We start from the raw sequence: 18,230 nt of genomic DNA on the forward strand, positions 1-18,230 counted from the left end.
ACTTGAAAAGGGTGAATTTTATGGTATATAAAAATTATATAAATTTTTAAAATTATTTTAAACAGAGAAGTCCACAGCATGGAAGAAAATGTTTGCAAATCATATTATCTGATAAGGGATTAATATCCAGAATATATTAAAAAACTCTTACAACTCAACAACAAAAAAACAACCTGATTTTTTTCTGGGGGGGGCTCATGTCATTTAGCATGCGGGATCCTAGTTCCCTGACCAGGGATCAAACCCGTGCCCCCTGCAGTGGAAGCATGAAGTCTTAACCACTGGACCACCAGGGAAGTCCAACAACCTGATTTTTTAAATGGGCAAAGAATTTGAATAGACATTTCTCCAAAGAAGATACACAAATGGTCAATAAGCACATGAAAAGATACTTAATGTTAGTTATTATGGAAATACAAATCAAAACCACAATGAGATATCACTTCACACCCATTAGGATGACTATTATTTTTTTTTTTTTTTTGCGGTATGCGGGCCCCTCAGTGTTGCGGCCTCTCCCGTTGCGGAGCACAGGCTCCGGACACGCAGGCTCAGCGGCCATGGCTCACGGGCCCAGCCACTCCGCGGCATGTGGGATCCTTCCAGACCGGGGCATGAACCCGTGTCCCCTGCATCGGCAGGCGGACTCTCAACCGCTGTGCCACCAGGGAAGCCCAGGATGACTATTATTAAAAAGAAAGAAAGGAAGGAAGGAAGGAAGGAAAAAAGGATGGAAGGAAGGAAGGGAGGAAGGAAGAAAGAAGAACAGAAAATAACAAGTGTTGGCGAGGATGTAGAGAAATTACAACCCTTGCGCACTGTTGGTGGGAATGTAAAATGGTACAGCTTCTGTGGAAAACAGTATGGCGGTTCCTCAAAAAAATTAAAAACAGAATTACCATATAATCCTGCAATTTTGCTTCTGGATATATACCCCCAAAGAATAAAAAGCAGGGACGTGAAAAGATATTTGTACTACACCCATGTTAATAGCAGCATTATTCACAACAGCCAAAGATGGAAAGAACCACATGTCTGGTGACAGATGAATGGATAAGCAAAATGTGGTCTCTCCACACAATGGAATATTATTTAGCCTTAAGAAGGAAAACAATTCTGACATATGCTAAAAAATGGATGAACCTTGAAGAAATTATGCTAAGTGAAATAAACTGGTCACAAAAGGACAAATACTGTTTGATTCCACTTATATGAGGGACCCAGAGTAGTCAAATTCATAGAGACAGAAAGTAGAATGATGGTTACCTAGCAGCTCAGGGAAAAGAACAGGGAGTTACTATTTAATGGCTACAGAATTTATCAATAGTTCTGGAGATGGATGGTAGTGATAGTTGTACAACAATGTGAATGTACTTAATGCCACTGAACTGTACACTTAAAATTGGTTAAAATGATAAATTTTGTTACTTTACCACACACACACACACACACACACACACACAGAGAGAGAAGGAGATCAAAGAAATATGATAACCTTGGATTGGCTACTGGACCAGAAAGAAATTTTTTATAAAGGACATTATTGGGATAATTGGCAAAACCTGAATATGGATTGTAAATTAGATAATAGTATTAAATCGGGACTTCCGTGGTGGCACAGTGGATAAGAATCCACCTGCCAATGCAGGGGACACGGGTTCGAGCCCTGGTCTGGGAAGATCCCACATGCCGCAGAGCAACTAAGCCCGTGTGCCACAACTACTGAGCCTGCGCTCTAGAGCCCGCGAGCCACAACTACTGAGCCCGTGTGCCACAGCTACTAAGCCCACATGCTTATAGCCCATGCTCCGCAACAAGAGAAGCCACCGCGGTGAGAAGCCCACACACCGCAAGGAAGAGTAGCCCCTGCTCACCACAACTAGAGAAAGCCCGTGCGCAGCAATGAAGACCCAATGCAGCCAAAAAATATATATATATAGTATTAGGGCTTCCCTGGTGGCGCAGTGGTTGAGAGTCCACCTGCCGATGCAGGGGACACGGGTTCGTGCCCCGGTCCGGGACGATGCCACGGAGCGGCTAGGCCCGTGAGCCATGGCTGCTGAGCCTGCACGTCCAGAGCCTGTGCTCCGCAATGGGAGAGGCCACAACAGTGAGAGGCCCGCGCACCGCAAAAAAAAAAAAAAATTGTGAATCACTATATTGTACACCTGTAACTTATAATACTGTACATCAACTATATTTCAATAAAAATTTTTTCCTGATTTTAATCACTGTAACATGGATATGTAATATAATCTCCTTTTTAGGAGATACTCACTGAAGTATTTCGGGGTAAAAGGGCTTGATGTGTGCAACTTACTCTCAGATGGCTGGGGAGGAGGATACACGCACGCACGCACACACACACACACACACACACACACACACACAAGACAGTATAATAAAGCCAAATGTTAACAATGAGAGAACCTGAGTGAAGGTATATAGGAGCTCTTTGTACAGTTCTTATAACTTTACTGTAAGTTTGAAACTATTTCAAAGTAAAGTTTTAAAAATTTAATATGTCCAAAACAGAACTTCTGATCTCTCACTAAACCTGCTCCTTCCATAAGAGACTCATTTTAGAAAATGGCAGCTCTTTCTCTCCAGCTGCTCAGACCAGAACCCTTGGAGTCTTCAAGTCTTCCTTGACTCTCACACACATACCAATCTATGCGAAAATCCTATTGGATGCAACTTCAAAATATGTCCAGATGGGAATTCCCTGGTGATCCAGTGGTTAAGACTCCACGCTTTCACTGCCGAGGGCCCAGGTTTGATCTCTGGTCGGGGAAGTAAGATCCTACAAGCCGCACTGCATGGCCACCCTCCCTCCCGAGCCAAAAAAATATGTCCAGAATCCCATCACTTCTCCCACTGCCACCACACTAGTCTGGACACCTCATCCTGTTGAATAGCTCCTCACTGGTCTCCCTGCTTCCCCCTCCCCAACCCCAAAGGGGATTCAGTTAGAACATAAGCCAGATCACGCCACCCTTCTGCTCAGAACTCTCTGATGTCTTACAGCAGCCTCCGAGTGTAAGCAGGTAGGTTAAGGGGTCCCTGGAGAAAGAGAACCGGGAATGGCTTTCTTGACATAAGAGAAGTCATTTTGGCCTAAGTCATTCTGTGATCTAAGCCTGACCACAATGCTTGCCCTTGAACAGATCTCAGTAATTAATGATCTTAAGAGAACAAAGGAATGCAGGAACAGAGAAAAGGCAGTCAGACAACAGTGCACTGATAGAGCAGAGTCCTAGCTCCTCCTCAAGGGACAGGCATAATAACTTGTCTTTGCGCCCTGCAGGGACTAAGACCCCCACCCCAGGCGGAGGATAACGCTGACCCTCCTGACTTCAGCTAAAGCTTGGACCTTGGCCCCATTTCCACGCGGATTTCTGCTCTGCTCAAGCCCCTTCATGAATATGCATGTACCCTTAGCTTAAAACTTCCCCCGTTTTGCTGTTCAGGGAAACACTGCTTTGGGAAAGATCACCAGTAAGATTCTCCTTACTGGCTGCAAGTAATAATAAATCCTTCCTTCTCCAGATCTTTGGCGTGTTAGGGTCTATTGGCTTGACACCCACCAAGAGGCAAATCCAGTTTTGGGGTAACACAAGGATCCCCGGGCTAGGTCCCTAGTGCTTCTCAGACCTCCTCTCCCACCCCCCTCCCCTCAGTCACACTGACCTCCCGCTGCTCCTTGACCGTGACCTGGCCAAGCTCCCCCTACAGGGCTTCTGCCTCAGAGGCTCACTGGGCTGGCTCACTCCCTCACATCCTTCAGCGCTGCCCAGATGTCACTTCCTGGGAGGCAGCCCCACCTCCTGTTACTCTCTCTCCCCTCACCTAGTTTTATTCTCCCTCAAGGCATTTATTTCTACCCTCCAAGCCATGGAGCCACTTGTTCATGGTATTTCCCTCCACAAGAACAAATGCTTCCTGAGTGCAATTACTTGAGTACTTACCCCAGCACCCAAGCACAGTGCCTGGCAGGTAGCAGGTGTCAGTTAATATTTACAGAGTAAGTAACTGGGCGTTGAAAAGTTCCTTGGGAACGTCCGTGTTGGATCAAAGGGGAGAGAGAGCAGGACGGCAGTCCAGGTAGGGGCTGATGGGTAAGGTGTTGCCTCACGGGTCAAACTGATGGACCTGATGCCCGAGGGCAGAGGGGATGGGTCTGTCCTTCCAGACTCCATCCTCCAACTCAGGCCAACAAGAGGGGGACAGGGGGTGCAGCCCCTTTGGCAAGGATGCTCCGGGGGTCCGCTAGCCCCTGCTCCTCTCGCTGGCTCCCCAGGGTCTACGTGGGTCTTTCTGGCCACTCTTTCACTGAATTCTCACCACCACACTCCCATTTTACAGGTGAGGAAACTGAGGGCACCTAGAGAGAAGAATGACTTGGCTGAGGTGGGCTGTCCCCAGTACGGTCCTACCCAGCTTTCATGTGCGCCCCACACCCCAGGAGGCTGCCTGCTGGCTCTGTATGAGGCTAGTGGGTTCTGACACGCCTCTTCTGTGGGACTGGAAAAAAGCCATACTTGGCCTGGTGGAAGGAGGCCCTCCCCCGGGAATGGGCTGGGCAGCGCGCCTTTGGGGGAAAGATGGGGGTAGGGTCTGAGGACTAGAGGCCCCTGCATGTTCTGCGGGCCTCGCAGGAGACGAAGGGCCGGCCCATATAAACCCCCTTCCCCGGGCAGTCCAGGCCCCCTACTCACCCCCGTCACCTCCCCGGTCCACGATGGGGAAGGCCCTGGCAGCCTGGGGGTTCACCCGGGAACACCCCGCCTCCCGGGGCCGTGGGTCGAGGCCAAATAAGGCCGGGGCTGCCGCGGCCCCGCCCCCATCCCGCCGCTGCCGCACATTCTTCTGCCTTGTAAGGCCCGGCGCCGCGCCCCGCCCCGCGCCCCCGCCGCGCCCAGCCCGGACCCCACCGACGGCCCGCCAGCCCCGGCTCCGCACCCGCACCGCGCACCGAGCCAGCGCCTTCTCCGCACCAGGTGGGAGCCCGGCGACCCGGGTGGTCTAGTGTGGGCGGTGTGACGGCCACGGCCCGAACTTGGGGACGCAGGGAGGTGTCGGAGGGCCTCTGGGCAGGGACAGCTCGTGGGCCTGGCTGGGGCTGCGAGGTTGCTCGGTCTGACGGGGATTCTGGCTGGGTCTGGGCAGCAGGGAGACTGTTCCCGGCTCTGGGAACCAGTAGGCCTATGGCCAGGGAAGACTGTCCGGGCCCTGACTCTTTGCTGTGCAGTTAGAGGTGCCAAGCCCAGGACTCGGGATGCCCGGGAGGACGGTAGGACGTGTGGCTGCTGGTGTTCCCTGTCCTAAGGGACCCATATGTGTCCTCCAGAGCGTCCGTGTCCCATCCCCCATCTCCTGGGGCAGGAGAGAAGGATGGAGACCGGAGTAACCCCCGTCCACACACACACACACACACACACACACACTGAGGCTGTGTGCCGCGCCCTGGGGCTTGCCCACTCTGAGCCGTCTGCCCACCTGGGCCTGCTGGGTGGGGAAGTTGCGCCAGGGGCCCTCTGCGGGCTCACCCCGCCCCCCGGCTGGACAAGGACCTGGACTTCAGGACCTGGTCCCCGCGCCTCCCCAGCCCTCCAGCTGCTCTGGCTGCTCTCAGGAAAGGGTCAGATAACTGCCTCAGATGAGGTGACTTTACCAGCAAGGCATCTGGCACTTCCAGCCATAGGGACCATGAGGTAATGGGGGACACAGGCCTTGTCTTTGCTGTTACGGTGGGATTTCAGGCACCAGAAAGGGGGAGGTGGCACCTAGTTGCAGCAGGCCAAGTGCCCGCTATATGGGATCGCCGGTGGCTAGGATCCCCAGAAGGATGAGGGGACGGCTCCAGGGCTAAGAGGCCAGCCTGTCTCTGACCCAGTCCCTCAACCAAGACTGGAAACTGCCTCTGGTCACAAAGAGTCCTCAGCCCCTCAGTAGCCATCCACCCACCATGAAAGGCCATTTGCCACCCCCAGACCCACCCCTAGCCCAGGGGTCCTGGCTTCCAGTTGGACTCTACCCCTCTCATGGACACACCACTTCACGGGCCTCCGTTCTTTTAATTGCACGGTGAGGGGCGCCCCACTCTCCCCACCCTGCTTCCCAAGGCTGCTGGGATGGACAAACTGTACAGTTCAGTGCTCCAAGCCCTGTCACAGCCCCTCAGCACAAGAGGACGGGGATGGGGTGGCCAGGGAGGCAGGGGAGCCCCCCTAGTATCAGAGCAGTGGGTGAGCTCTTGGCCACTCCCGCCTTTGGTCGCGGCTTTCTCTCTCATCCTGCCACGTCTGCCCTAGAACTTTACGGGGGCGGGGGGGTGGTGGTGACAGTGATGATAACCATCACAGCCTCTGCTGGGCACAGTGGACTTCTCCTCAGCTGCCTTCTGTGGGTGCCATGAGTCAAAGTTCCCAGAGAACACCTGGCTCAGTGAAGGAGTGGGCCCCTCGAAGCACTAACCACAGGACACGGTGGCACTCCCTGCCGACAGCACCATCCCACTCCCACCCAGGTCAAGGGTGGGAAAGGCTTTTGTCTACCCACCCTCAACCACAGGAGAAACCCTGAGGGCCAGGTGTGTCAGTCCAGTGGGACCCAGTGGGACAGTCTATAACTATAGGCAGCTGTGGCTCTGGGGAAGGACTGGGGCTGGCCAGCACCCCAGCTCAGGGCTTAAGATCTCAAAGGCCAAAGACGGCAAATGGCTTGAACAAGGTCATGAGATACAGGCCTGGCGACAGATCGAGGAGCACTTAAGGCTTCCTGCAGATCCTCAACAAAGGGACTCAGGGCAGAGGAAAGAGGGCAGCAGTCCTGGGGCCTCGGCCAGGCCCACAACTGCCCCAGCTGAGGGCACATGGCCCTAGGTCTTCAGGGGCACAGTCCCCACTAGCCATGACAAGGGTTCAGGGAAAGAGCCCCTTGCTGGGCCTCAGTTTCCCCATCTGTACAGTGGGGCCAGCAGGCTGGCTGCAGTTGCCCTTCACAGTCATTCATTAAACAAGCATCTATGAGCACCACGATGGGCTTAGGTTTAAATCGGGGGACTTACACCAGCCCTGATTGATTGTGAGGGAGAAAGACCTTTAAGTGCTTACTGTCAAAGCCAGTGTGGGGGAACTGCTCCCCAAGGGCTGCCTGAAGAACTGGGCTGGAGAAGGAAGGGCATTCCAGGGGGAAGGACCAAGAAGGAAAGTCGGGGTGGGGGGGATCTGGGGAGCAGACATAGATGGCAGGAGGGACGCCATGAGGGATGCCATGGCCAGTCAGAGAGCAGGGCAGGAGGGGTTCACACAGGGCCTTTGATGCCAGGCTGAGGGGCCAAGACTTGCTGGGGGAGGGGAGGAGATGGCGGGCCCTCAAGGGTTTCAAGGTGAAGTGTCTGGGTCTGTATGCAATGGGTGAGACAGGCTCGGAGGCCAGGTCTAAACAAGGGTGACAGGAAGCTGGGCTTCTGAGACGGGGGGAGCTCTATGCTCCTATAAGCACTGAGGAGTGAGAACAAGGGGTAGGGCCCAAATCAGGTCTATCTCCCACCCTAAGGGGCTGGTCAAGTGTGGACAGGTGGGGGGAAGGGAGACTGCCCAGAGCACTGGCCTTCCAGAACCTCCAGAGGAGGGAGGGCAGAGGGATGGGGAGGAGGAGAGGATGAGGAATGTCAGGAATGCGTGCCGCTGACCCAGCTCCTTCCTGCTGGTGGGGGCAGGGAGCCTCAGAGCCTCTTACAAGGCAACCCACCTTGTAAGCCGGAGAGAGATGGACAGTGTAAATGCTATTGAGGCTTAAAGGAGATAAAGCATGGAAATGGTTGGCACCGAACCCAATCCTAAGTGTCTTACCCAAACAGTCACAGCAAAAATAGCTTCCTCTGTGCCGGGCACCATGCCAGGGGCTTCTTGGGCACTAAGTCAATTAATCCCTTCGGCTGGGCACTCCTATCCCATTCCCAGATGAGTATACTCACTCAGAGAGGTACAGGAAGTTGTTTCAGATCACACAGGGCCAACACTGTATGCTTCTGTGATGAGCTGGGTGGCAGAAGCCCCAGGCCTATGGGAGCAGGAGACCGGCCCAGGCGCTGACAGCCGAGCAGGGGCAGGCCAGAAGATTCTCTGGCCTGGGGTCACAGGAGGCTCTCCCACTTACACCCACTGCCTACAGGAAAGCCCCACACGCCCGCAGCCAAGATGTCCAGTAAACGGGCCAAGGCCAAGACCACCAAGAAGCGGCCACAGCGGGCCACATCCAACGTCTTCGCAATGTTTGACCAGTCCCAGATCCAGGAGTTTAAGGAGGCCTTCAACATGATTGACCAGAACCGAGATGGCTTCATTGACAAGGAGGACTTGCATGACATGCTGGCCTCGCTGGGTGAGCAGGGGCGGGGTGTGGGAGTCCAAGTGGGCCCAGCAAGGGCTGCAGCTGGAGCAGGCAGTGGGGCTGCTCATCCCTTACGGAACACTTCCTGTGCACTGACATGAGGCACCCACCCTGGAGAGTAGCTGCCATCACTTTCTCCATTTAGCAGGTAGGGAAACTGAGGCACAGAGCAGTTTGCCACTGGACTTGAACCCAGACAGGCCCACCCCAGGGCAGGACTGCCTCAGGCAGATTTGTGGATTGGGCTGCCCGGTACCATTTACTTTAAAGAAAGGGATCAGCAACTACAAGAAAGTTTGAACTGCATGGACTTTCCATTGTACAAGGGGGAAACTGAGGCCTTAGAAGGGAGGCCAGGGTGTCTGCCCCCCTCCTTCAGAGGTCACCTGTGTCAGGCTCCGAGAGGCTGACTCCAGTGATTTCCCCAGAATCAGAATCAGAGCTGAAAGGGCTCAGGAATCTAGTGCATCTCACCATTGCTCAGATGGGGAAACTGAGGCCCAGAGGCCAGGCCTCCAGACACCAGCCCCCAGCCTGTGGCTCTGCTTCCACATCCCTCCCCATGTGCTAGCCACAGACAACCACCCTCAACCCAAGTTCCTGGTGCCCCCTTCATCCAGGTGAGAGCATCTAGGCCAGACACTGGCTGGGGGAGGGGGTGGTCTCTGGCAGTAGAGGTGGCAGCCTATGGCCAGATAGGCCGGAGTCAGTCCCTGGCATTGGCCCTCACAGCTGGGCAGTCCTGCTCTGTGCCTGTTTCCCCTCCTGTGCAATGGTGACCGTGGCCCTTGTGTGCACCCCCAGGGTGTCTGGTGGGAGGAGCAAGCAATGTAGAGGGAGCAGGAGGGCTGACATCACACACTGCCCCCACGCTCGGCACCACACCCCTCCCAGCTTCAGGTCAGACTCCCCTGAAGGCTCCCTCCCTGAGGAGGTCACCAGCAGGAAGGAGGACTGAGGCCCGGCGAGGGGAGGAGCTGTGAGTCCCGATGTCACAGCTCTTCAGGCCTCAGCCATCCCATGGGGACAGAGCAGAGTGTGTGAGGCTCAGAGGAGACAGGGACACGAAGACTCCTTTCCATTTATGAGGCAGCGCCTGCACCCGGGGCCCTCAACCCCAGAGACTTGATGACAGGCCTGGGCATCTACCCAGAAAAATCCTCACTCCTGTTTGTAGCTCGTGTCAGTGAGTCCACAGATCAATCATGGCCTCCGGTTAAGAACATCATCCTCTGGGAATTCCCTGGCGGTCCAGTGGTTAGGACCCCACAATTCCACTGCAGGGGGCATGGGTTGGATCCCTGGTCAGGGAACTCAGATCCTGCATGCCGCACCGGCATGCCCAAAAACAAAAAAAAAGGAACATCCTCCTCAGGTTAAAAAACAAGAGCAGGGCTTCCCCGGTGGGGCAGTGGTTGAGAGTCCATCTGCCGATGCAGGGGACACAGGTTCATGCCCCCGTCCGGGAAGATCCCATGTGCCGCAGAGCGGCTGGGCCTGTGGGCCATGGCCGCTGGGCCTGCGCGTCCGGAGCCTGTGCTCCGCAACAGGAGAGGCCACAACAGTGAGAGGCCCGCGTACAGCAAAAAAAAAAAAAAAAACAAGAGCAGCAAATAATAACAAGAAGCAGCTCTGCAGGTATTATCTTAAATCTCAAAGCAATCCTATTAGGTAGGTGTGATTATTATTCCCACTTTATAAATGAGGAAACAGAGGCTCAGAGAAGTTAAGTAATCTGCCCACGGTCACACAGCTACTAAGTGGTAGAGCTGGGATTTGAACCAGCAGTTGATTCAAATCCACAGGGCCAATGCCAATCATTGTTCTGCCCATTTTACAGCCATTGCCTTCTTCACCTTCACAGTTCTCCTCAGAGGCAGGGGAAACAGGCATAGAGCTGGGATTCAAACCCTAACCTGTGTGGCACCAAAGCTCACTGGTTTAACTACTTGCAAAACTCTGCCTGGGGGCTTCCCTGGTGGCGCAGTGGTTGAGAGTCCGCCTGCCGATGCAGGGGACGCGGGTTCGTGCCCCGGTCCGGGAAGATCCCACATGCCGCGGAGCGGCGGGGCCCGTGAGCCATGGCCACTGAGCCTGCGCGTCCGGAGCCTGTGCTCCGCAACGGGAGAGGCCACAACAGTGAGAGGCCCGCGTACAGCTAAAAAAAAAAAAAAAAAAGAGAGAGATAATGATGGAAAAAAAACTCTAAGCTGAGTAAAGAGAGAAATGTGGGCATAAGCAGGGTGGATAGACTGCAAAGATGGTGGAGTCTGTTGTTGGGAAGTCCCAATGGGGTCAAAGGATTTTGGAGGTGGCATAAGGGACCAGTCTCAGAGAGTAGAGCAAGTGCTTAAAAAAAAAAAAAAAACTCTGCCTGGGACCTGGGGTCTGGCTGCCTGGCTTCAAATGCGGGCTCTACTCCTTACTCGCTGTGTGACTAAGGACAAGTCCTAACCTCTGGGCCTCAGGTCCCACACCTGTGAAGGGGGATAAGACGGCTGACCTCACAGGTGGTGAAAGTTAAAGCAATAAGGCACATGGAGCACGGGACGCCGTGAGCGGTCAGCAGATGGGGGCCCTTATACTTCAGTGAGCATTACCCATGGCGGACATCCAGACCCCAGACCTGAGGAGGAAAGTGGTCAAGGCCACCTGCCAGGAGAGCGGGGAGGGAGCAGTCAGAGAGCTGGCCGTCCCAGAGACATGCTTTACTGTTTACAAAACGTACTGTCACCTGTCTGTGGGGCCATGAAGGGAGGGGACAGGGAGGAGGGAGGGGACGGGAGGGAACAGCAGGCACAAATGGCCCTCCCATCACAGGGAAGAACCCCACGGACGAGTACCTGGAGGGCATGATGAGCGAGGCCCCGGGGCCCATCAACTTCACGATGTTCCTCACCATGTTTGGGGAGAAGCTGAATGGCACGGACCCCGAGGACGTGATCCGCAACGCCTTCGCCTGCTTCGACGAGGAGGCCTCAGGTCGGCAGCCTCTGGATGGAGGCCTGGACAGGGCTGGGCCTGCACACCTCCCCCAGGGCACCCCCACGTACGCCGGGGGGACCCGGCCACGCTTGCCCCCAAAGGCCAGAACAGAAACCACCCGTTTCTGTTGCCAGAACCATAAAAGCTATGCTACTTTCTTGTTTTCTCCCCCAAATGCGAGACTAAAACAGCCCACATCCACCAAGCTTTTCCATTTCCTAGTTCACCTGTTGGCCCAACACACCAGGCCTCTGCTTTCTACCCTTCCGGACACCAAACCATTTCAGGCCCTCTGGCCAACGAGGTACAGAAACCAGCCCCCATCCTCGAATCTTCCAAAGGGCTTCTATGTCACAGCCGGTGTCTCCCAGGGACAGGCCAGAGCGATGCTGGTAGTAGCTGCTTCAGCAGTTTCTCAGGGGCCACAGGCACACCCCTGGCCTAAGTGTGTTCGAGCATTTTCCTGCCATCACAGTCCCCTACCAGCCTGGCATATTCTCATCCCCATTTTCCAGATCAAACAGGCAAAGAGAGGTTAAGTAACTTGCCCAAGGTCACACAGCTAGAAAGAAGGGGGAGATCAGCATTCAAACTCAGGCAGTGGAACTCTGGGGCTCAGGCTCTTAAAGCAGGACATAGCCAGCACCGCCCCCCAGCCCCAGGTCCGCTGCAGAAACACCTCGCCGACAGTCCCACGGCGGAACTCTTCCCTATGGGCCCTGGCGACCTTGAACTGAACATAGACCAGGGCTGTGGCTTTTCCTGGCCTCTCTGGGGTCTGAAAGGGCTGGTGGGGGCCCCGGGGGTAGAGGGTGTTAGGTGTGTCATGGCCCGAGTCCCTGTCTCATGGCCCTGGCCCTGCCCCCCCCCACACCCCCCCCCCAGGTTTCATCCACGAGGACCACCTCCGGGAGCTCCTCACCACCATGGGCGACCGCTTCACAGACGAGGAAGTGGATGAGATGTACCGCGAGGCGCCCATTGATAAGAAAGGCAACTTCAACTACGTGGAGTTCACCCGCATCCTCAAACATGGCGCCAAGGACAAAGACGACTAGGCCAGGCCAGCCCCCCGTGCCCAGGCCCGCGTCCCAGTCACCTGCTCCCTCAGCCACTGTCTGCCCCGGCTCTGCCCACAAACCCGCGAGCCCACAGGCCCCTCTCTAGAGGATCCTCTCTCTGAGGGGCTAGGGTCCCAGCTCCTAGTGGAGGGAACAGGTTGAGAGAGTGCAGTGCCAGGCAGGGGGCGGAGCCAACGTGAGGCGGGGGTTCCCCCCGTGACCCTCCAAGGAAACCCCATCTTCTTGGGAACTGGGCCAGAAGCTGGACCTGGAAGCACCAGGGGAAGGCCCCTCAAGAGAGCCCAGGCCCCAGCTGTTGCCCGCCCACTCCCAGGCTGCTCCCCACGGGCAGGGCCCTGCGTCCTGGTCTGGGACACCACTGCACGTGCAACCCTGTGCAGGGCATGAAAACCCTTCCCCAGCCACTGCCACAAGCACGCGAACCTCACCCAGGCCCCCTCTCAGAGGACAGGATGCCAGTCCTGTCCCCTGCACCCTGCCCAGCCACCAGAGCACGCGCCACCCCGCCGGGAGTGCGCTCCAGAAGATGCATGTAGGGTGGGTGTTTGTCTCGGTGAGGCAGAATGTCAAATAGAAGGCTGAGCACTGCCTTTGGTCTGTGTGTCTGTGACTGGGGTGAAATAAAGGAGCCCCCATGCCCCAAACGCCCTCCCACCCTCTCCTTCCATCCCCCGGGGCCGCCCTGATCCTCTCCAACCCGGCCCCTGGCCCAGGGAAGGCTCAGCTGAGACCAGACGAGCAGTGGGGAGCAGACAGAGGTGCTGAGGGGAAAAGCCCTCCTGGGAGGGAGAGGGCAGAGTGGGGAGGACCCACAGGAATCACCACAGCAAATCCCAGTGGGGGGCCTGGGCCTCTGAGGGGGCAGCGGTCAAGGTCACAGCGTTCAGGACCACAGCCTGGATCTCCAGGGTCACTCAGGTGGTCCTGGGAGGACAGGGAGGCTCTGGGAGCAGTGAGAAGGGCTCATCCCGTTAGCTCAGGGATGGAGACGAGAATGAATGGACTCCTTGCGGGCAGCTCCAGGCAGCTGCCAGGTGTGTTCTGAGCTGTACCCGCCACAGCTGGAGGGTCAGTTCAGCCACAGGACCAGGAGCACAGCAAGCCAGAGCTTTTCACATCCCACAAGTGCAAGAGACAGGCAGACGGGGTCCCTGTTACATCTGAACGATGGGGACACTGACCACGGTGCCTGGAGCATAAGAGGAGGGGAAATAATGGTTGAATGAACAGAGAGTCAATAGGGACAGGGACTGCCTGAGGTCACCCAGTGGGTCTGGGGCAGAAAGAGGGCTGGACCTTGGCCTCTAGACCTTCCATGGGGCTCAGGCCAGGGCTGGACACCTCCCGCTGACCCCAGCAGGGAGGAGGTGCTGGGCCCCGATTGGGCCTGCTGCCTTCCCTAAGGGTCACCCAGAGCCAGCCAGCCACAGTGCATGACAAAGGTCTGAGATCAGAGACAAGGGAGCACTGAGCACTACGGGGATTCTGCACTGGCCCAGGAGGCCTAACCTCCCACAGGCCTCTGCCCCTATCGGGGCTCCAGGCCCCTTCCAGCCGAGCCCTGGTCAGAGCCCCATGAAACCCCTCCTCTTGCCTCCAAATTGAGCCCAACAAGTCCCAATCGCAACTTTAGATGGAGCCAGCCCCGAATGAGTCCCAACCAGGCCCAAACACTCCCCAGACTCAGTCCCAACCACACCGCACCCTTGATCCTGACCCCAGACTGTGGGCCCCAAGCAACCCTCGCCCGAACCCCACGCTGAGCGTGGCCACCCACTCACTGCAGCCAGCTCCCAGGACTCCCAGAGCACTGGCCTGACACCAGGGACACAGATCACTCGGCGGGGCCACTGTGGCACCAAAGGCCTTCCTGGAAGAAGGCAGGGACATGCGGTCAGGAACAAACCTCCTCGATCCCAGCCCCCAGTTTTTTTGTTGTTTTTTTTTTTGTGGTACGCGGGCCTCTCACTGTTGTGGCCTCTCCCATTGCGGAGCGCAGGCTCCAGACGTGCAGGCTCAGCGGCCATGGCTCACGGGCCCAGCCGCTCCACGGCATGTGGGATCTTCCCCGGGGCACGAACCCGTGTCCCCTTCATCGGCAGGCAGACTCTCAACCACTGCGCCACCAGGGAAGCCCCCAACTCCCAGTTTTGTCACAAGCCTACTCCCCCTCTGCCCCAGAGAGAGAAGGCTTCACACCCAGGTGTGGGTGGGACAGAACCAGTGCAGCCTCACTGGTTTCAGAGCTGGCCTGGGGCTCACAGGACCCAGGGGATGGGAAAAGTGAAGTGTTCTGTGTGGAAGGGCAGGCCAGCAGGCCAGGGGGAATCTGCAGGAGCCGCTAAGAGGGAAAGGGTGTTGCAGGGAATGGAAATGGCCTGAACAAAAGTCTGGGAGTAGGAGTGCATGTGGTACACACTCAGGAGCCAGGGGGAAGGCGGTTTTTCACTCATTAATTTATTAACATCTCACAGCAGCTTTTCAGAAAAGCAGCAGCAGCAGCTAATGTTTTATTTCTCACAGGCAACATTTAGAGGTAACAGTGAAGCACCCCCAGAACTTTCAAAGTCTGGCACAAAACTCAGAAGACACACACACACACACACACACACAAAGACCAGTGGATTTAAATGCATGAAGACTAAATGCTTCTGTAGGGCTAAAGAAACCATAAGCAAAGTTAAAACCAAATACAGATCGGGAGAAAATACTTGTAGTGTGATTAATAAAAAATGTCAATGACACTATCCTATAAAAAGAGCTTCAACCATTCAATATGAAAAAGGCAGAGAGTCCCCTCGCAGTCCAGTGGTTAGGACCTGGTCAGGGCAGCCAAAAAAGAAAAGACAATGGTAGGAAAAAAATGAGCAAATAATATGAAAAGAGAATCTCAGAAGAAATATAAACACTTAATAAACATGTTTTATTTTATTTTATTTTTTGGCCATGCCACACAGCTTGTGGGGTCTCAGTTCCCTGACCAGGGATTGAACCCAGGCCACAGCAGTGTAAGGCTGGAATCCTAAACACTAGGCCACGAGGGAACTCCCTTTTTTTCTTTTTTCTTTTTTTTTTTTGCGGTACGCGGGCCTCTCACTGTTGTGGCCTCTCCTGTTGTGGAGCACAGGCTCCAGACGCGCAGGCTCAGCAGCCATGGCTCACGGGCCCAGCCGCTCTGCGGCATGTGGGATCCTCCCGGACCGGGGCACGAACCCGTGTCCCCTGCATCGGCAGGCGGACTCTCAACCACAGCGCCACCAGGGAAGCCCCGCACTGGAATTTTTTTTTTTAACATCTTTATTGGAGTATAGTTCCTCTACAATGTTGTATTAGCTTCTACTGTATAACAAAGTGAATCAGCTATATGTATACATATATCCCCATATCCCCTCCCTCTTGCATCTCCCTCCCACCCTCCCTATCCCACCCCTCTAGGGGGTCACAAATCACTGAGCTGATCTCCCTGTGCTATGCAGCTGCTTCCCACTAGCTAGCTATTTTACGTTTGGTAGTGTATATATGTCAATGCTACACTCTCACTTGTCCCAGCCTACCCTGCCCCCTCCCTGTGTCCTCAAGTCCATTCTCTGTGTCTTTATTGCTGTCCTGCCCCTAGGTTCATCAGAACTATTTTTTTTTAGATTCCTTATATATGTGTTAGTATACAGTATTTGTTTTTCTCTTTCTGACTTCACTCTGTATGACAGACTCTAGGTCCATCTACCTCACTACAAACAACTCAACTTCTTTTCTTTTTATGGCCATGCACTGGGATATTATTCAGCAATAAAAAGAATGAAGTACTGATTCACGCTACAATATGGATACACCTCAAAAAAATTACACTAAATGAAACAAGTCCATAACAAAAGACCACATATTGCATGATTCTATTTATATGAAATGTCCAAAATAGGCAAATCTACAGAGATTAAGGTAGATGAGTGTCAGCCTAGGGCTGGGGTAAGGACAGTGCAGACGGAGAGTGAAATTAGATCATGCTGATGGTTGTACAACTCTTTAAATCTACTAAAATTAATTGAGCTGCATACTTTAAATGGGTGAATTTTATGATATGTAAATTATATAGCAATAAAGCTGTTAAAACAAATAACTAGTCCAAAAAAAACCCTCTTAAGCTAACATTTTTGTAAAGCTTAGTTGTTGTCGTTTATTTTCTCTTCAAAGGCTAGCATATTTAAACTGCTAAACTTCCATTTCTTTATTTTCTTGAAATTTTTGTATTTCCTTAGATTTATGTAAGCCCCATTAGCTCTGATAAACCAATCAAGACAAACCTTCTTAAATTTAAAAGGTATAATTTGACTTATTAATTAACATTCTGTGGAGGTAATAAAATATTTCAGACTCATAGAGAAACACCGAAAACTTTCCGCTTCAGTTCAACAACCTCAGCCAGGTGCCAAAATAAACCAAAAAAACACAAAAACCCACTGGCCTGTATCTCAGTGGGCAGCTCCTTTCAATGCTTTCTATTTCTCTCAATATTTTCTTAACCGATTTGAGCTCACAAATAATAAGCAAACTATCAAAAAAAAAAAAAGAAGACTAACAAATCAGATTCTCCCTCTTTTCCCACTGGATAGAGAATAGACCCCCAGTGTCCTGACAGAGATCAACAAACAGACCATAAAACCAACTGTCAATCATTGCTGGCCACCATGAGAATAGCCTGAACTAAAATAAAACACAGAGTCAGAAAAAAAGCAACCAAGAAAAAAGAAAGTTAAAAAAAAAAAAGAGATGGTATGAGGGGAGAAACAGAGAGTCAGTGAAGGTAAAGTTTTATAGACGCTTAAAATTCACTCCAGGCGCCAGAAAAAAGGTGTGCCTTAGACAATCCACGAAACCCCCTTCACAGACAACAGCTTAATTGGCTCCGGCAGGTGAGTGAGGTCCACAGAGCATCATGCCCTGCAAAACTCAAAGCACAGTGTTTAGGAAGTTAGACGTTGCGCAGAATACCCAATCAGGACTACTCAAAACTGTCAAGGTCATCAAAATCAAACTGACACACTTGGAAACAATCCAAATATCCTTTAAACAATAATCAGGGACTTCCCTGGGTGGTGCAATGGTTAAGAATCCGCCTGCCAATGCAGGGGACATGGGTTCAATCCCTGGTCCAGGAAGATCCCACATGCCGCGGAGCAACTAAGCCCGTGCGCCACAACTACTGAGCCCGTGTGCCTAGAGCCGGTGCTCCACAACAAGAGAAGCCACTGCAGTGAGAAGCCCGCTCACCACAACTAGAGAAAGCCCGCATGCAGCAACGAAGACCCAATGCAGCCAAAAATTTAAAAAATAAAAAACAATAATCGGATAAACAAAATGTGGGTTGTTCATCCAATGTAATGCTATTCATCAAGGAGGAACAAACTGCCTACTGATACACACACAACAGAGAGATGAACCTCAGATACATTATGCTCAAAGGAAGAAGCAGATTCAAAAGGCTGTATCTTGGACTCCCCTGGTGGTCCAGTGGTTAAGACTCAGCGCTCCCAATGCAGGGGGCCCTGGTTCGATCCCTGGTCAGGGAACTAGATCCCACATGCCGCAACTAAGACCTGGCACAGCCAAATAAATTTTTTTTTTTTAAAAAGGCTATATACTATATGATTCCATTTGTACGACAGTCTGAATATGACAAAACTATAAGACAGAAAACAGCTTAGCGATTGCCAGAAGCTAGGGGTGGGAAGAGAGACTGACTGTAAAAGGGACATCAGGGAATTCTGGAGG

General features: G+C 53.4%; 1 protein-coding gene across 2 annotated transcripts; it reads left to right on the plus strand.

Annotated features, from left to right (window-relative positions):
- Window positions 1–4,868: 4,868 nt before the first annotated feature.
- On the plus strand, window positions 4,869–13,053 carry MYL9 (myosin light chain 9). 2 transcript variants are annotated; one of them, XM_065893628.1, is made up of 4 exons: window positions 4,869–5,000; window positions 8,179–8,388; window positions 11,218–11,379; window positions 12,268–13,053. In XM_065893628.1, exons 2-4 carry the CDS (start codon window positions 8,205–8,207, stop codon window positions 12,438–12,440), a joined length of 519 nt encoding a protein of 172 aa, XP_065749700.1. In that variant the 5' UTR covers window positions 4,869–5,000; window positions 8,179–8,204; the 3' UTR covers window positions 12,441–13,053. The 2 variants fall into 2 exon arrangements, with proteins under 2 accessions (XP_065749700.1, XP_065749701.1); XM_065893629.1 differs by lacking the exons at window positions 4,869–5,000; window positions 11,218–11,379 and having other exon boundaries at window positions 8,205–8,388; window positions 12,268–12,440.
- Window positions 13,054–18,230: the final 5,177 nt, after the last annotated feature.

This window comes from Phocoena phocoena, chromosome 15, assembly GCF_963924675.1.
Source record: "Phocoena phocoena chromosome 15, mPhoPho1.1, whole genome shotgun sequence".
Lineage (NCBI taxonomy): Eukaryota > Metazoa > Chordata > Mammalia > Artiodactyla > Phocoenidae > Phocoena > Phocoena phocoena.